Here is a 20,327-nt window from a genome sequence, read left to right on the forward strand (position 1 = left end):
GTGTGTTTTTGTGCTCTCCCTTCTCCCCCAAGAAGTTGCCTGGGTCGCGCAGCGGCGGGGAAGCGGCAGCTGCTCGTCCTGGGCAGCGGCAGCGGTAGCAGATTATGGTGGCAGCGCAGCGGTAAGAGCGGCGGCAGCAGCCCTGATCCGCGAATGTGTTTTCCATTTAAGATCGTCGCTCGAAAGTGCCACCTGAAGCTTCGGCAGCTGGGCAGGGACCGCTAACGTTTCACAGGGGAAAACCCTGAAGGGGGAAGGAGTTAAGGGAAGGAGGGGCAGCGCCAGGTTTTGTGTGTGCTTGTGGGGAGAGGGGATTGGTTATCATGGCGGATCGGACAGCTCCTCGATGCCAGCTCCGTCTGGAGTGGGTTTACGGGTACAGGGGTCACCAGTGCCGCAACAACCTGTACTACACGGCGGGCAAAGAGGTGGTTTACTTCGTGGCCGGAGTCGGCGTGGTTTATAACACCAGAGAGCACAGCCAGAAATTCTTCCTCGGGCACAACGACGATATTATCAGGTAAGGGGGCTGACTGTTCTGGTGGTGGGGTGGGGTGGGGTTTAAAGGGAAGGGAGGAGAATGTAGGGCTGGCAGAAAACCCCCTCCTTGCGTCTGACGGCTCAGCCTGTACCTGTCGTTTTAAAGCAGCTCGGGTTTGCTACCAGCAGTCTAGGGGAAAGATGGGTTTCTAGGTACTGTTTATTATTATTTTTTTGTAGCAAAGCTGCAAAACGTTGCTATAATAAGAGAGAAGGTAAGTTTTTATATCGCACTGCACCAAAAGCAAAGCACTTTGCTTCAGTACGGAAATGCACCGGGAAGAGCTCAGTGCAACCGTGCTGCAAAATCGTGGATCCAGCACCTTAATCTTGCCAGTGCTGGGACCCTAGCTCACCGATTCTGATGTCTTACAGAAGGCAGGTGTAGCTCTCCTTACACTCAGCAAATCCCAGCACAAGAGTGCCATAAATCTGGCACATAGGTCAAACTATATATATATATATATTTATATATATAAATTTTATTTATTTATTTATTATATATATATATAAAAAAATCTGGAAAATTTCACTCAAAATCAAGTTTAGCTGTTTGTACTCCAGCCAAAAAATCCCAAGCATGCTGGTGCAAGATGGCTACAGAAGCACAGGTCCTGCTCCTGGTCTGACCAAATTTTTTGTCTCTTTCTTTCAAATACTGTCTAAGAAGGGGGCTTCATTGATGCTGTTCTCTTACAGAAATATTAATTTTACTGCACCTCACAAGATAACACATGTGGTTACAGAGTTCAAGGCAGCCTTTTAAAAAAATGTGAAAAATACAGAAATTTACATCAGTGAAATAGAAAATTAATGTTGTCTCTGCTACTTTACGACAGAAATCTGAACCTAGAATATCCTTATAAAGGATGTTGCATGGTAATGCCACTCCGCGGGGCACAGCTAACTGCTGCCCTCCCTTCCCACCTAATTCAGCATGAATGAAGCGTTTTCTTGACGGTGTGAAACCAGAATAGTCCCAGGTGACTCATGGTGCAGTAGTACTGTGGAAACATTTGCTGGAGTCAGAGTTTTGACACTCAGTAGCAAAGTCACATAATTGTCATATAATCATTCTGGAGCCTTGTTTACGGAAAACCATCCGCTTCTCCCAGTCAGAGCTCTTGGCTGCTGTGTATCCTAGTAGCATTCTTCTCCTCCCCTTTATAATGCGTTAAAGCAGTAGCATTTCATGAAATATGGTGGATGTGCATAAAAGTTGATTCTGGTTTCAAAGGTAGTATCAGTTCCAAAAGGCTGTTTAAATAGACACTTGGCTGCTCAGGTCCTTCAGAGAAGAATGTGTTTTTTAGATGCATCTGGACTACCATGAAATTAAAGTTTCCCTTGTTGTAGGGACATAAATTTTGATACTCTATGGTATATGAAGTATAATCCATGTAGAGAGTTGTATATTTCTGAGCTTATGTTTGAATTCTCATTAAATACTAGAAGTACAATTTGTCAAGACACACCTACATATCTACATATATCCACTGGTTTTTGGTTACATATATCCACTGGTTTTTGGTTGGGCAGTGATGCTTTGGTTCTCTCTCCTTTTTTCTTCTTCTTTTTTTTTTTAAATATTCCATCAGCTGAGGAAAAAATGTCCCGGTTATTGTACTTGACAAAACCTCCCTCCCAAAACCAATTGTACAGCTCCGTGCCCTTTATTTTAAGCCATCTCATATTAGGAGACTGCTTTTGGCAGCGTCACATTTAGAATGTACAACGGGAACAGAAAGAATACGAGTGTCTGGTATTTGTCCTTCAACGCTGCCTGTGCCCGTTCTGCTCCTGAAAGAAAACTTGCAACCACCTGTTCAAATTGGCAGGTGTTTTGAGGGACTCGCTGCATGTCCAGCTCATGCTTTGGCAAGGTGAGTTTTGTTTCTGATCTGCACCAAGATCAGAATTCTGTAGGGCGACTATAGTTTCAACGAAGGATGAAAGACTGGGGTCCAGAAAGCACGAGCAGGACCCAAATAACAGTTAAGTTCAGCCTTTAGTGGCCAAGAAAAGTGGCTGTCACGTGGGGTTTAAGGAAGCAGAGGATCTCCAAAATGCTGCTAGAACAGTCTATTGTTTGTACCCGGTAACGGTTGCCTCCTTTGCTTTTGATGCACCCTGCGGTCCTTATTGATGTAATATCCCCTCACTGTAAGGACTTCTAAGGAGATGGTTCCTTGTGTGGTTATCACTGATATGGCTAGTAAATGCAGGCGTTTAAACTCTCACATTTTAGGCTTCACAGCTGTCATCCGATTAAGATGAACGGGATGAAAGTACTTACCCAATTTTTCCTGGTTTTGTTGGTATTTACTTGCTTGAGACCAGCTTCTAAACAGCAGCGTGTACATTTGCAGTCCAACAGGTTGTAATTTCTAAAGAGATTTGAAATGTGATTTAAAAAAAATAAAACTTGCAGATTTTGGAAAATACTGTAAAATCATTAAGACTGGAAGACATTGAAGTGGGAAGATCTGTTTCCGAGGATTGCTGTTAGCTCCTTCTGTGTTGAAAGGTTTCAGTGGATATTATTTTGTGGAAAAAAAAATTGATGAACCCTTGAATCAGAAGGTTGAGAACCTGTGCGTTACCTTGAAGTGTTTATTAAAATCATGAAAGTGCATATTTGTCCTTGGTGAAAAGGTCACACGTTTAAAAGTGTATGTTTAATGGGTTTTCACAAGTTTGATAGTCCTGCCTCTTGCTTTGTATCAAGATAATGCAGTTGGACATAATTCAGTTTGGGCAGAAGTAAACCAGACTCTATTGGATCAATGGAGAAACAACTTCTTTTTTTTCAGATTCATATTTGAAAAATAAGTTCTGTTTGTGTAAAGAACTTAATATACTGCACTCAGCTAATACGGTAGATGTTCAGAGTATGAACAAGTGAGCTCTGAAGCGTTTTGTTTTCTGTGCACAGCCACTACAAGGTGCTGTGCTTCCAGGCTCTTCCTACTTTTAAATTCGTGATGAGATGAGGTCCTGAACTGCCTGATTTAACTTGGAAGTGAGCCCTGCTTTGTGGAGGGGTTGGACTGGGTAACCTCCAGAGCTCTCCTTCCTACCTAAAGCATTCTGTGATTCTTTTGTTACTTCCAGTCGTGTAACACGGTTCTTCTTGCATGTTATTTAGTTGTGGAATAGTTAATACTATTGATCAACACATACTGTCATTATAAAAGAGGATCAACACATGGTTGAAATGAATAGCATTGGCTCTGGTCTCCGAAGACCACTGATGCGTTTTGTTTGGAGACTAAAAAGACATGCTATTTATGAAGTTTACTTTACAATCAAAGAGCATAAGATACACCCTATTCTTCTCCCTCTCTGTTGTCTTTTTTTTTTTTTTGGGAAAAAAAAAAAAAGCAAGCTTTGATTATTGAGTACAGCCTAGCAGCTCGGGGTGGTGAAAGTCAGAACGCTCCTCCTTTCTCTGAGCTGCCAGCCCTACGGTTTGCCCTAAGGTCTGTCTTACAGACCACAAAGCAATCCTGAAGCACCTTGCACGGTAGCTCTACGTTTGATTGTTCTTAAAATGTGAGCTAGCTGAAGCATCATAGCTAATGTGTAATAGCTACGTAAAAGCATAGCTATTGCAACATTTTAACATAGAAAGTGTCGTGTAGAGGTATTACACATGTAACTTGTTTTCATTGAATTCAGTCATTTGTGCTTTGCAGGGTTAGGTTTCAGAAGCTGTAACATTAACATATGGGGATTGTTTTCCTTCTCCAGTAATTTAGAAGTGGGGTTTTGCAGCAGCTCCTTTTAATGGCTGTAAGTCAATGTATTAAGGAGAATCTTGCAATTCATGCAGCGTCACTGCCTTCAACAAAATTTGTGCAAGTGTAGGATTTACGTTTAGTATAACCGCATGCAAGACTGGATCATTAGTTTTGACAGTAATTGAACACTTTCAAATGAACAGAAGGTTTTCTTACTTTTATATTGAGCATTACTTGTATAACAGCAAGCAATTAGATCACTCCTCTTTTTTCTCTTGATGAAATGTTAAATGGAGGCAGTCCTGTCCTATAATTTTTCTGCAGTTTATGCATGTGAAATCTGCGCTTTATGCACGTGAAAGCCAAAAAAGCTTGACAGAGAAAACAGGAAAACAAACAAACAAACAAACAAAAAACCCCCAAACAGTCGAGATGCCTCTTATTATAATTGAAAATATAATTGATTTTATTTATTTTTACAGAATTCCTTTGTAAACAGAGGTTCCTAACCTTGAGAAATTTTTCCAATGGTGTAGTAATAAAATTGTTATGTCTCCCCATTCTTGTATTTCCAAGAATTTCTACAGAATTGAACAGTCTTCCTGAATATGTCAACACTTACTGAGAGAACGCCTTTGACAGCATATCGAAGACTTCACCTTCACTTTTTATATACCCCGGTTCCCCGTGTTACCGGATATGTTGTAGTATTATGCATTTACAAAAACACATTTTCCATTCCATTTGCCTTCAAGCAAGTCATTTGTGAGGCAGAGTGCCACAAGAGACTGCTCCCTTCCACAGGTCTCTCTGCAGTGTTTGCTGCCCGGGCATGGTACCCGGAAAGCCAGCCTGTTATCTATGGATGCCAAAGCATGTTGTTTATGTAAGGCTGCTTACAACGCAATAGTAATGTCGGATTTATCAGAATATTGCTGTAAGTATGCTGGGGTGTGTGTTCCACTGTGCTGACAGATTGAGATTAAAAACGCGGATGTGCCAGTGGTGATGAGATTTACTGGGCTGCGAGAGTGACTGGAGGCCTGGTTTGTTCTTTAGAGCGATCGTTTCAGGAGACAGGATGCGTATTGGAACGTGACTGCGTGCTTTCTTGTCTTTCTGCAGTTGGGAAAAAAGAAATGTGATGCTTGAAGCAATGTCATATGTTGTTGACTGTAGTAAACGTTATTGGAATAAGTAAATTGATGGCAGAGGTATGCAAATCAAAACCTCAGAGTTAAAATACCTAAATTGTACTTTAATATTTTTATTTAAAATTATGTATTATAATAATATTTCTGTTTATAGGGTGGTGCTTATTTGAAGGGATCTAAAATACTTTAAATGCATGTTTAGGTGCCACCATTTGGATGGTAAGTGACAGCACTTGTTTGCTATAAAATGATGTTCAAGTTACTGTGGTTATTTCTTACCACGAGTGCACGGAAGACTGCACTGTCTGGAGCTTGTGCTAAACCCTGGCTTCAGTCACAGAAGGTGCGCCTGCAGGTCTGCTGAAAGGTAGTGACCTAAAAGATAGCAAAGTACCAGTGAAGCCACCCGAGATGTTCAACAACAGAAATTCCAGACCTGTTTCTTATGCGAGTGCTGCGCAAGTTCCTATGCAAAGCTGTTAAAATTGGAAAGACATGACTTTGGAACAGTTAGGGTGAAGCAGAATCCGAGAGCCATGTATGCTAACGTGCTTTAGGAACTGTTTTGAGACAGTAGGTTGGTAAAGGAGTTTCATATAAAATAAATTAATCCCCCCATAAAAACTCATCTAATCAGCTTATTGCTTCTTTTGCTTTCAATCTCAAAAAGCCAGGGGAAAATGCCGTTTATTTCATGAAGTTCTGGTGGCCACTCTTTTTGCTCTGCTTGACTGCTGCGCTGCATTTAGATTTTAAGTCTTTACTGGGGCATGAGCTGCTATAAGTATTTGTTTCTTAAATATCCATATTAATGCATCAGACATGTTGGAATATATATAGCATCTCATTGAACGGGATTTTAAAAATACATAGATCAGTTAAAAGTCTAGAGAAACTCAGCAGGCATTGGTAGCAATATGTCTATGAGAATGGCTGTCATTTAACCACAGTATTTAAACAGAGCAGCCTGTATACATCCCAGTGATATGTCAGATATGTAAGATTTACTGCTTGTCCAGTCACAGCTCGCTTGCTTGTCTGGGCAAGTGAAAAGGCGTTTAGCGTTAAAAATCACAAGTGGAGTTTTGAGCGTTTAAATCACCAGATTGATTTAACTCATTTTCAAAATGGAAAAGAAATAAACATGTCCAACAAAATAGGAAGCACTTGTATTCCTCTGGAGAAAATGTTTGGATCTTTTTTATGTTTTCATCTTTTCACAGCTGAAAAAAAGACAAGTGTTTAAGTCTGTATCAGCTAGTATATTACATTTTTAAATTGGATTTGTGTGAAGCAACTCATTCTCACACAGAACTGAGTATCCAGCTTATTAAAAACCAAGGTTTTGGTATGCATTAGTCTTATATTGGAATTTTGCAGTTAGAGATTTCTGTGTCACCTTATTTTACTTTTTTTCCACCACTGCTTACAGTATCTCAAATTTAAAAAAATTAAACTAAGCTTAATATTTTTTTTACATTTGCTCTGCAATAACTCTCTGCAACTCTTTTACTTGTTTTATTTTATTTCAATTTGATTTAAGATGACTAGGAATCATCAGGTAGTGGTGCGTAATCGTTGTTTAACAGGATGAAAACCCATAGAAAATGCTTTGATATGAGTAACCCTAATTTCAAATTATCTTTTTAGTTAGAAAGATGGGAGGAACTTATGAGACAGTTTTGTATTACCATTTTCTACTACAAAATTTCCTGCAAAAGTATACAAATTCTAATTTTTACAGAAGTTTATAAACTGCATCTTGTAGGACGGGAGAGATCAGCCTGACTAAATGGATGTCAGATAGATTTATCTAGGCAATTTCCAGACACTTATTTTCTTTCTTCTAAGTCTTGATGAGGTTTTTGCAGGAAGAGTCACATCTTTCTTTTAACACTTAATGGAGAAATAATAATGTGTATTTCGGCAATTAGTATTAAAAAATCATACTTTTGCCCATGCTAACTTGCTCACAACCGGGTGTCTCAGGAAAGAATTGTGTCTGATAGGGGCTGCAAATCTCCTTCCAGCATTTTCACCACACAAACTGGCAAGCGAGGCTTTTCAGCTGAGAAGGTGTAAGCTGCTGTAGCCCGCGCTTCGGGCTTTTCCTCAAGGACACAAGGGCTGCGCTTCCTTTGGCGGAAATGGAAGAGGGAGTTTTTTGGTTTTGTACTGCACTGCAGAACAAAGCTCCTCTGCTATAATGGCTGTTTGGGAGTAGAAACAGGGTTTTCAGTTTGGTGGATGTTATTATTTAAAAAAAAAAAAAAAAAAAAAGTCTTGGCCGAGAAGGAGCTGCAGCAATATTTGCAGCAATACTTCTATGTCTGTAGAAGGACAAACTGCTGGAACAGTTTTAGGTGCCATAAATACTTCTAGGAAGTATCCTCCATGACTTTAGTACCAGGCTTAGGCCTAGTACCCATACACTTTCTGCAGCTCCAAGTGTTTGAAAGTTTCTCTGCAAAAGTAGGAGGAGTTTTGGGGTCTTTTTAAAAGAGTATTCTGCTCACTTGCCTACTGCTCAGGTTTTTTAAGGAACCTTGGTGAACAGCAAAAATGCCTACTTCTTTCTCCACTTAAAGACTCTATTTTGGAATAGCAGCTTGTTTTTCATGAGATAACTAAATGTTCTTGGGGCACAAATGTATCTGGAGTTTCTGTCTACTGGACATGTTGAATTTAAATTCTGCTTTAGAGGTGGTATTTCTAGAAGGCTTGGAGTGAGACCTCCAAAGCTTTAGGTAGGCCTGACCTTCGGGCCAAGCGTAGGCCATGTGTTTATGTCTGCCTTGAAGACAGACATGATGAACCAACCCAAGAGATCTCTAAAGGAAACATCATTCCACCCTGCTGCATCTTCAGGGACAGTGACGTTGGACACACTCGGGGGAGAACATCACAGTGCTTTTGTCTGGGGTCATTGGTATTGCAGGGAAAGGGTTGTATGCATTCTGCAAAGATACTGGAAATAGAAGTTACTGGTTTAGTTTTCACATCATTTCTACCTTACATTCTGAACAACGTTGTGCAAGTTGTTAAGAACAACTTAATCATGATGTATTACTCAAACGAAACAAAGGGGCATTGCTATTTGTGTGACTTTGCGTAGTGGTGATGTTCCGGGTTGTATGTTTGCTTTTACAGCCTCTGGGGTTTTTTGCACGTGCCAGACACGGCTAACAGCATAGTGAATCAACTCAGCAGACAGAGGTGGACTTGCTGATTCCAAATTTTGATAAGTGTGTTGTCTTGCTGTACCCACTCGGATTTCAGGATTATTGCTGAGGTGTTCTGCATGTACTAATGTGGTTTTCATACAAAATACATCACGTTTCTTTAAGCAGTCTAACAGTATAATGAGCCTTGGTACACTGGATCTTATTGATGTAATTTCTGTTGATGCTGGCTTTGAAGTCTTTATTTTGTGACAGATGGATTGGAGTACACTGAAACTATGGTAATAAAATAGAATATGAAATAAACTATAGTCTGAGAGAGATATAGCAACCCCTTTATTTTGGTTGCCTAACACTCCTTGTTACAAAAGATTTTGCTGAATTTTTATCAGGAATTTTGAATGCTTTCATTATTTTCAGCAGACCTGAACGTTCAAGGATAATCCTACCTGAAAATTGCTGACTAGTAATACCGTTTATGTATAGTCATACTAATATCGATGCATCCACATCAAAATTGGGCGTGTATTTATGCAAAACATCTGCTTCCTCATCCTCAGAAATTGTCTTCCATATGCAGAGATAAAATTTGCAAGCGTCATTTACTCTTATACTGTCTTTAGTAGTAACTTATTACTTACAAATATTAATTGCAAAATAAGGGTATTTATAACAGTTTCAGGCAAGATGAGCTGAACGTCTGAAGAATTCAGGATACAGTGTAATATTTCCCTCTTTTTTTGAGAGATGTTGTTTATTCTAGAAATGATTAAGTTAACTATAGTAAAAAAAGACAAGCAATAAAATATACTTTCAGTCTATTACAGCTCTACTTGCAATTAAGGTTGGAGCATTTTTCCTTCCACCCTGACTAGTCAGACCATACTTTCCTTCTTCTACGTATCTTAAGACATATTTAACAAAAGGTTAGTCACAGTCAGCTTCTGTCTGACCAGAAAACATGTTACATGTGAATTTCCTTAATTTTTTCTTTCATATCTCTAGTTTTTGAACATTATTCATAAGGTACCCAATGGAACTTTTGGCTTAGTTCTCCAAATGCTGGAATCTAGGATTAGGTAAAAGTTGAGCTTTCTCTTCGGCCTTCTGTCTGGCAGAACATGAGAAAGACGATTACGTATGTGTGACAAGTCACACTAACAGGACCAGCTCTTTGGCCCTGCTGACACTGCTGTTGAATGTGTACTAGTGTGGCTGAATTTAAACAAGATGTTAGCAGTAGGTCTATAGCAGATTCCTGATTCCTCTAGGATTCCGAGATTACTTTCTCATCTGTTTAGAGATTATATATTATTTTAAACACCCATTGACATGCTGTTCAGTGAAACTTCTCTTTCTATTAGCAGCCGCAAAACAAGTTTGTAATGTGCAGTTATGCTCCCGGTCCAAGGTCTTAGAAACACACAGTGATTACTGCATGTGGGCTGGCTCTCCTACTTCGAGAGGTTTGCATTTCTTTCTAAATATGTGGCAACAGATGGAGGCCACAAATGTCTGAAAGGATATTACATTGAGTCTTTGGGAAAGCTGTCTTTTGTTGAAAGAGCTATTGTAAAACTTTTGCTTGTCGGGCTGAAAAAGTTTGTCCGGGTATATCTGGGAATTAGATATCACCAGCTCAGTTTGACAAGCTGCTTTTGGGATGGGCAGTTCTGTGCTGTATTCCTTATAAGCCTGCTTATAATGCAATCCCTCCTTCCCAAGAGGTAAATAATGCAAATGCCTTTTGCCAGAGAGTTCTCTTTGCTGTTTGGTTAAGTATCTGGAGGTGGCCTTACAGTAAACGTACCTCTGTTTCCCTCATGTCGGTGCACCGGGCACCTTTACAGGTTGCAGTTAAGGCTGGCACGTAAATTCTCTTCCAGCAGCTGCCGTCCTTTTCTGTGGCATGAGAACGTAGTGGTGTGGTACAGATGAGGATCTAACCCGGAATTACTAATATCAGAGTAATTTTGAAGGCATGCTCTATTTACAGCCTGTAGTGGCTATTTTATGTCTTAATCCAGGAAACAGGTTTTAAAGAATTGCAGCTGAGCTACGGGGTTGTGGGAAACAGCATTTTACAAAGGGTACTTAAAGCAGGTAGCCCACTAAAATCACAAACAGGAGTGTTACTTGCATTTTTAGGTGCATGTTAGTTTAATGTAACACCATAGGTCTGGCAGGTAAGTATCATTAATTGGGTAAACTAGTAATAGTTCATTAAACATTTAAAAAAGCCCCACACAACAGAGAACTTTATTACCTAGTAATAGGTACATGTGTTCCTTAAGCGGTGTGTTTTCACAACACATTTTCCCAGAACTTGTTCAGGTAATGCTGTTTCAGGGAACCTGCTTGAATATAGCCGCCTGGAAGAAACAGAAGTGGATTGTGCACTAAAGTTTATCATAGACGTGACATCTGTTGTGGTGGAAAGGTTGCTTACCCAAAAGCTTGCTCAGAGCCTTCCTGGAGATTTTTAGAAGATTATTGGACATAGGCTAAGGTTATGACAGTTTTTGCCCTTTGAGACTGGAAAAGATCTTTGGGTGTTTAATGTTGTTAAATAATGGTGTTAAAGAAATGGTTGCTATGCTTTTTTTTTTTTTTTTTTTTTCATTTTTGCATGGCACTTTCTCTCTCTGTTACATTTCCCATACTTCTTCATGTAATGAATTGTTTTCTCTACCACATGTCATGCTATTCAGAATTTAAACAAAACTACAAAACTGGGGGGACACACAACTTCTTTTGGATAAGAGACTCTTGCATATAGAATTCTGTACATAAATTACATCACAGATCTCAAGTGAAAATAACTATTTCAAATGAAAAATTGGCATTTCATATTGCGACAGAAAATTTTAACAAAGAATCAGTTTAAATCAGGAGAGGTAATTGTCTTTATTTCCCTTCTATTAAGTGGAGGGAGAACAGCTTTTTTGGAAATCTGCTTGTCTGTATGAGGCTCATCTCTCTTCACCCACTTGAGAGGAGCCTCCTATCTCTCTGCCAAAGAGAAGCCGGGAGATGGTAAGGCTTGCAGACTGAAGCTGAACTTTATGAACATTGCTGGAGTCTGATGTTAGCCACAAGAGCTTTTGGGTTCCTTCTTTCTTCTTTGTATGTACAGTAAAAAGTATTGCAATGATAGCTTAAGAAATGAGTCATGGTGTTGCCTGAGTAGGCTGAATTTCTTTGGGAGCAAATAGGGGGGGGAAAAGCCGTCTGTATGATGTATTGTTTGAGATATGACCACTATATAAGGGACCTTGGGGTAAATAGAAAACGGGCTAGGAGCACTGAAGAGGATAGTTAAGATTATGAAGTAATGAAGTGGCTATCAAGCAGTTTGTATCCATTTCCTATGCATCAACGTGTAAACTTTACCCCTGGATATTGTTAAATTGGCCTAATAGCCAATAAATAGGTACTGATAGCCTGCTGTATTCATAAAAAGTTTTGATGATTAGAGCGAAGAACAACAAAGCGATTTTGGAGTAAGGCTGATGTGTTAGCCATAATTAGTTTCTCTGTTTTGTTGCCTTCTGAACAGCACACTGATCCCATGACTTTTTCTGAATTGAAGAAATACAACTATTGCTTTGTTCCAAGTGAAACTTGCTTAATTAACCCGATAACAAAATTTTTGCTGTTGCATTCTTAGCAGTTCAGAAGAGTTCTTTTATGAAGCAGCTATGCAGGTGCTAAATATTTTGAACTGGAAACTTGAGAGCAAGCTGCTTGTAGGTCATACTGCAGATCTGTGTAAATAGGTTTGATATTTACAGTTTTGGTCTTCTAAATGTTAACTTCTCTCTTTGTCTTGTTGTGAGGTTGGTGCAGTCAAGACAGTGACAGTGAAAGCTGATGTTTGTGAAAGAGGCAGTAGCTGCAAAGTATGTTCCAGAGTAGACCTGTTCTGGTAATAGAGGTCTGGAAAAGCTGATTTGGCTGTAATTGCCGCATTTAAAAAGATATTCTTCTGTAACCTGAGACTAGTCAGGATGACTAGTGTATAAGATGCGTGCATTTATTATTGGTGGTGGTAAATCATTACTTTGAATCCAGCCAAAAGCGTGAAAGCTTTTACACTTCTGCTATGAAATGTATTTTGAGAAACAGATGAAAAAAGATAGTATAGCTTAATCCACACTGTATAACTATAGCCACCGAATGTAGATAACTAGATTAACCCATGCAATTATCCTCCATAGCCTTACACAGTGGATCGGTGAAGGTACTTTATTCCTTGCTAAGGTAGATTTCAGTAGGGCTTTAAAACTTACATACACCTTTCTAAACTAAGGATAGTAATCCTAAATTCGTTTGGCTAATTGTGGGGGTTTTTTAAATTACCATACATGCTAATATTTCTGGTTGAGTGAAATTATTAATTCACAAATAGAACTAAGATGAGAAAATGTTCAGGGACCTCTATCATAAATCCCTGTAAAGTGAAGGACAAAATTCAAAGATAGTAATAGAGCGTGCACACACACACACGCACACAAAGAGTAAATATTGTTTTAAGAAAAACTGAGGTGTTAAAGAATTTTGATATGATGAACTCCAGATACTGACATTTTAATTAAGATTGCATTTAATTAAATCCCTCAAATTCTCTCTAAAGGTAGAATGGGATCAAAACATAACGGGTTTTATTTTTTGCTGTGAGCAAAATGCATTGGGCTGTGTCTGTAATTTTACCCAGCCAACTAAAAGGGAGATTTTAATTTTTGAATGGAGGATAGAGGCACTGAATTATCACAGTTGCGTTCTATGTAATTGAGCAGCAAATTTATATCCCTATTCACTTCATATCACAGATTTATATCACTAGTATACAGGTTTTGGACTATTCTGATACTCCTATAGCTGATAGGTTGCGAGCTACTTAGCTGCTCTTGTACAGTGCTGCTTTCTTTAGTGATATTTTAGCTATTACTAAATTAACTATTAACGAAATCACTTTCCGTACTAAAACATGTCTCTTATGGCTAATGTCCTAGTCTGTATGGCAGCCTAAAATTACTTACTGCCTTTTAAAAATTATTCATTTATCCTTTTAAATGATCCTGATATCCTTTTTAAAATTACCTTTCATAAATTCAAGTCCTCCCTGGCAGAATACTAGTAGTTTTATCAAAAAAAGCAATTTTATAAATCATTACTTTTCATTCGTTAAGAAAATAGATACAAAGTAATTTCTTCCTTTGAGATAGAACTTGGCTAAGAGCTTAGAGTTTTGAGGGGTTTGCATTTTTTTTTTGTTTTTGTTTTCATATTTACTTTTCTCTGGCTTCTATCAAATTTTCAGATTTATAAACTTTATTGTTTTTCTCCTTGTAAGGAGATTAATTTCTTGGAGAGAGAAATAAAATACAGTATGAAAGAATACAATATGATTTTAGTTTTGTTTGCCGAGTGAGTGGAGTGCATACTACTAGCTATGCCAACGGAGGTCTCATACTGATTTTTGGCTGCTCACCTCCAAGGCATCGCTGCTGTGTTCCAGAGCTAGGAAGGAGGCAATAAGGAGTTGTTATAAGCAGCCAGCACTATCGTTATAGTAGAATCTATGGAAAATAATTCCTCCCTTCATGTAGCAAGAAAATACAGAGGTTGATAAATGCTGGTACTCTCTTAAGGCTCTTAGCAGAATATGACCTATTGTTTTATTGTCTGCTCTGTAGATGTGGAGAAGAATTCTAGAATAATAAATCTTCAAAAGCACACCTGGCAAAAGCCTACAGTTTTCAACTCTTGCGCCAAACTAGTTACGTCAGTGTATATTTTAACAATTTGTATTGCAGTATAGATTAATGAATTACCAGAGGAATTATAAATATCAGGCATTGTACAGAAAAATCTATGGCTCGCATTAACAATAGATGCTAGGAATGGGATAAGTTTTTGGAGAGCTTGTCCATTGTATTTTTTTAGCTTAGATTTATACTGAAGAATTAGGTATGATACATCTTTTTGTTGGGTATCTAGCATGGATGCAGCTTCATTCTCAAAATTCTTTCATGGAGAGAGGATATTTTGCTCAGGAAAACCTATAAGAGAATAGAAGAGCAAGTGGGTATCTGAACTGTATACAAGCACACATGAGATCTTCTTTAAAAGCTTGTATTTTTTTAAAGCTCTGAAACTAATTAATGCCTTAAATCAGTAAAGCAGAGGCCTGTTTCTTTATGGCCCTGCACACAATTAAGTCCATTGCTGTTTCACACTCCTGGCTGTCTGCCATCATATGGTTAAATCTGGAAGTCTGCTAAACCAAACTGAACGCAGTTGATTAGCTCATTTTATTGAAACGGCACTCCCCTAATCTTAAATGGGGTTTATGCTCAAATATTCTGTTCAGTTTTAGCCTCCAAGTAGCATATGAGCTACTAGCAAAACCCGCTTTCTCTGTGTAAGGGGAGAGTGTAATGCTTTGTCTACTGAGGCAAAAGCAAATAGAGAAGATGATATGAAGAGGAAGATAGATTTCGTTCTTCAGACAAACCTGCTGGTTGTGGTATGAAGCCAGCTTTCTCTCCTACTGTGATATAGAAGGCAAAAAAACCTGTAACATCCGTGACACCGTAAGACAGAGAAAAAACAGAGAATTAGAAAATGACAAGCAGTAAAACAGATTATAACTGCTTGGAACGACGTGCTGCCAGGCAGTTGCATAATTGCATGAAACTTCAGTCTCCACCACGGTACTGAACTGAAAATACAGCAAAAAGGGCTCCGATGAGACCTGCTCTCTCAGATTTCACAGAAAGCAGAACTCTGCATTCAGAATCTCTGTTTTGAATAGTTTGCTAAGAAATCAAGAGAAAAAGAGAAAGAATAATAGGCAAGAGAATGAGTCATAGTGCTTACATAAAAACATAAAAAGTCATAATTCCATGTTTGTTTATATAACCCCTAGTATTAGTCTCACACAAAAAAGAAGTTTAAAAGCCATTCCTTGGATAACTGTAATCTCTCTCAAATACAGCATTTCATGGATTTTGGTAGTGTAATAACTTCACAACAACTGCTCTTTCATATTTGTGTCTGTGCCTGGCTGCACATCCAATAAAACACAGGTAAAATTAATAGCTGTGTGGAAGATCAGTAACTGCATATTGCATAAAGAGATATGTGTGTTTTGAATAATAGAAGGGGTCCTATATTATGACGGTGCTTAGTGCAGCCAGTTCTACTGAAGAAAAAATAGGCTGAAGCGGTTTGTGAATATCTCTTCAAAATACCTGATCAGTCATTCAGCAGAACATGAAGATTAACGAACTTTTCCAATGACACTCTGGTTCCTCAGCACCTTCATACTGAAAATTTTATCTGCTGTTGCTTATGTAAAATATTAATTTAATTACATGGCATTACTTTTTCTTTGAAACTTACTGCATTTACATTTTACAACAATTCCTTTTTAAGCAACCATAAAGCAATCTAGTCAATGTTGCTTAACTCAAGATAAGTTCATGTCAAGTCAGATTGTGCACGTAGTCTGTGGGCTTTGAACAGCGTGTCAAGTATTTACGTAGTTTCTTTCAGTTATCTAGCTTAGGTGTTACTTGAGAAACTAAAGTCAAGAGCCTAAGTTAATTCAGTTGTCAAAGACGAACTGTTTCTAGGCAGGCAATTCAAACCTCTTCTAAGCTGATGGCCTAAAATAACCTTAAGTAGAGGTACTGAAAGATCCCTTCATACGTTTTTTCCAACTCTCCATTTTGTAGCCAGCAGAGAAAGGAATTTACCTGATTCAAAGAACATGCTACGTTTCCAAACCCCATCTTCATTCTTTGCTATTTCTCTTATCGTTCTGTAGAGTTACCACAGACATAATGTGCTTTTCAGCTCTATCGTGATGGCTCTGTGGGCACTACCTTATGTGCTAACATATGAATTGCTCTGTTAACACAGATGAGTCATTTAAAAAGTTTGGAAGTAAATTAATCTTCAATATCTAAAATTTCTAGAAAATACTTGGATTTCCAGGGCTTATTTGTATGCTATGATTAATTACGGCATGATGTTAAGAGAACTAAGATGTACATCTTTAAGTGTAAAATACTAACATGAGAAATGTAAAAATCTTTACACTTTTCTGAAATCTTTACAATTTACTAATGTAACTCTGCTGAAACTTTTTATACAAATTTCTGTGAGTCAGTGGACATTGAACCTAGCTCTGGATTGCATGATTTTGATATTGATGATGAAGCTCTTCTCTTTTAAAACATCAGCATGAGATGTCACTCAAATTAGACTGTCAGTGATGAACATAACAATTGTGAGAGATGCTAGGAGTCCTGGTGTACGTAAAGACTCCTGTTTTAACTGTCTATATGTTACGTAGCTCTTTATGTGTTTGCTAGCAATGACAGCACTGACTCGATCTGCATGTGACCTCCGCTGTTCTTGGAGTAGACTGGTTAGGCTGAGTTCCAAACAAGCGTAAAAGACTCAAAGTTGTGTACATCGGCATACTAGGGTTTGGGTGAGAAAGAGAGATTCACTTTCCCAAATCTGGTGAATACATGCGTGTGACTAGTCACGTGAGGAAATCTTAGAGCTGCACAGAAGAGGGGCAGCAGCTATTTATTTTTGTAAATGCCTATCTTAAGAATATTTTACATCTGATTAGATAGTATTTTTCTCTGAGAGTTGGCATAATGTGAGATATAATAAGATTTTTTGTCTGTGAGAGAGCTGAGAGCAGTGTCCATTTATCTGAGCAAGGAATATTTTGGCATTTGTGTCTACATCAGTATAATTTTACAATTCTATTTTAGTTAGCTGTTAGACCTGGTGATGGGTCATAAAATAATTTAAATTAGGAATAAACATGGTATTTTGCTTTTCAACAGAGGACAGATTAAATCAAGTATGAATACACTGCTGTTAAATAAGACAGCTCTTCAGAGTGCGCTGTTTCTCGCTGTGTTAAATAGTTATTTGATGGAATTATTCTGAATGTGCTCTGTACGGAGTGTATTGCATTTCACGTTTTCCCTGTGGTATTCGTTATTTTTGATTTTGAATCTGCGGGACTCCCTACTGCCTAGAGGTAAATGTTCTTTTACCTTGTCATTTAGTTTGGTATGAAGTACTTTATACATGATGACAGTTAAGTGCACTGCACAAATTTTTTTCTGCCTTCTTCCGCCCTATCAGATATAACTATTTAGTCAGCCTAACCCCCTCGAAACTGAGCCTTTTCTGCAGCTGTCACAGGTTACTACCAGTTGAGCTATAGTTTCTGTGTACTGATCCACCTCAGTCTTTTGTCAGGATTGTGTTCTGGTTTTGTAGTATTTTTTTTAATATGTATGTACACACACACACACATATATATAGTGTGTATATATGTATAAATTATATCATTATGTAAAATTATATAATGCATAAATATATAAAATATATGTATTTGGCTTTCAAATGAATTGTTGACTAAATGTTTTACATAAATGTTCAATATTTAAAAAAGCCCCATGCCTCTATTCCATGTTACAGCATCTTGTGTGCTTTGGATTTATGGCCAATTGAGCTGATCACAGCCACAGTCTATGCAGTTGTGAGTTATCTCTAGGCAAACAGGAATGTGTCTCTCCCAGTAAGATGTGTGTTCATACAGCAACACATTTGGGAATGAGCATCCCTTCAGATTTCCAAAAAGTCCATTTCACCATAATTTCAGATCAATAGTATTAGAACTCGTCAGTGAAATTGTACTGATTGTGGCCACCCCTGGATTACTCCTTTAACTTCTGGACACTTTCTCTTCTGTTGTGGTGGTAGTGGTGACAAGCGATGCTGTCCTTCATTCAGTTTATGAATGTCCTGGACTCACACCCGAAATTGCTAAGCAGTTGGAACTAAATAGAGATGCTCAGTACCGGCAAACCTGAGATTTTTCTGAGTTGTGACAGAATTTTAGGCTCCTGGGAAACATTACCAGTAAAAAAAATAAGCTCTTGGATTGTGACAGGAGGGGCTTTTTTGGCACTGGTGTGTGATATAAATAAATAAATAAAAAGTGATAGTCACCAAAAAAAGTGATAGTCACAACCATGATTTGTTCTTTGTGGTTTGGTCTACTGGCTTTATAACAACACGTCCAAATCCACAAACAGAAGAGCTTTGCTATATTTCAACATAAATTTAAGGCATGAGCATAAGACCTTACAGTCTGCTCAGAAGATGATGGAGATTTCTAGCTCCTGTTTCTGTCTGAAGACAGATCATGGCATTTCACATGTCATTTCCAGTTATCTTCTGGACTGATTGTTCCTGTGAGAATGTCAGCATACCCCTTCCAACATGTTATACTGCAGTTGTTCCTCGGGCTCCCTTCAGTCAGTTAGCTACGACGAGTTTCTCGTTACCTTTGGCACCCGCTGACCCAAATGGAATAGCTTTGATGGAACTAAAGACAAAGTACGTTTGTCTCGCTCCTGTTTTGTTCTTGGATTGCTCACTGATGTGGGACTTCCCAGACTCAATTGTTCATATGATGTGCCAACATATTTTACCTATCTTATTTTGAAAGCTTTAGCATACGTCTTTGATCAGCTGTTTCAGAAACCAGTAAAAAACCCCCGAGGTATTTAGTTCACAGAAAAAGCTGACAGCATATCATGTTTTGAACGTCATTTTGTTGTTAGACATTTAATCTTTGTTTTTCTTAATTAGAATCTTCATTTATATTTTAAAGTACACTTCTCTTGATTTAATAATTTTTCCTTTTTTTCTCAAATTTATTAGACTTCTTACATTGTTGTAAAAAGAAAACTCAGCTGACACTGAATAAAAACGAGCTTCTGGCTGGCCCTTAGGGAGACGACTTCATAGTTATCAATCAAACTCCCACGCAGCTGCAACAATCTGCTGTGACTGATGACCCCCCAGTCACCTCCCTAAAGGCTGGCTAAAGGTCTCTCTTCTCTAACTCGGAGACATTCTTTGACTAATATGTGGAAAGTTTCCTTGCCGTCTTATTTTCTCTTAATTCTGTTTGGCTTGCATCCTTTTTTTTTCCTGTTCTATTTTCAGTCTTCTGTGTTAATCTGGGTATTTATGTTACAGTTCCTTCCAGTCAACACAAGATGATACCTCTTGGGTAAAACAATAATTTCTTATGGATCTGCATTGTTTCACCAAATCTGCGAGAGTCAGATGCTGATTTACACAGCTAAGAGTATTTATTTCCCTAAAACGAGGTTCGGTTGATTGTAACCTTTCAACATGAGGAATACTGTTGGGTCAAGGGACAGCTGACTTCTTTATACTTCTAAATAAAACACTGAAGGCATTTTGTTCTCCAGCCTTGAGAACAAATAGCATGGTACAACTTGCACCCACCCACTTGCCTGATTTTCTTCCTCAAAAGAGGGTGACAGCATCCAGATCATAGGAAACGTCCATGCCCTGTTTTGTCTTCCAAAGTTTGTCCAGGCGTTGTCTGGGAAAGCACTAAATTCCTTGGGCCAAAACGGCTGCTACTTCAGTAGCAGAGGTGGTAGTGGGTCAGTGTGGAATCCGTGTTCTGGAGTGGTTTATGTGCTAGCATAGACTTATCTATGAACGTAGTTTATGCTGAGGGCTTGGCAATGAAATATCCAACTCTAAATAACAAAAGGCAATCAGGAAATTGCTAACAAATGTATCTGAGAATTTGAAGACCCTTTCTTGTTGGA

The 20,327-nt window shown here is 38.4% G+C and overlaps 1 protein-coding gene across 1 annotated transcript in view; it reads left to right on the forward strand.

Moving 5' to 3' along the window:
- Window positions 1-323: 323 nt before the first annotated feature.
- The window catches only part of EML6 (EMAP like 6), a 120,487-nt gene continuing 100,483 nt past the window's right edge, over window positions 324-20,327 (forward strand). The window contains exon 1 of the mRNA XM_009476136.2: window positions 324-520. Coding sequence (XP_009474411.1) covers window positions 324-520 — 197 coding nt within the window. The remainder of the gene's footprint in view (window positions 521-20,327) is intronic.

Source organism: Nipponia nippon, unplaced genomic scaffold (genome assembly GCF_047370975.1).
Source record: "Nipponia nippon isolate SJK-2023a ecotype South Korea unplaced genomic scaffold, ASM4737097v1 scaffold_4, whole genome shotgun sequence".
NCBI lineage: Eukaryota > Metazoa > Chordata > Aves > Pelecaniformes > Threskiornithidae > Nipponia > Nipponia nippon.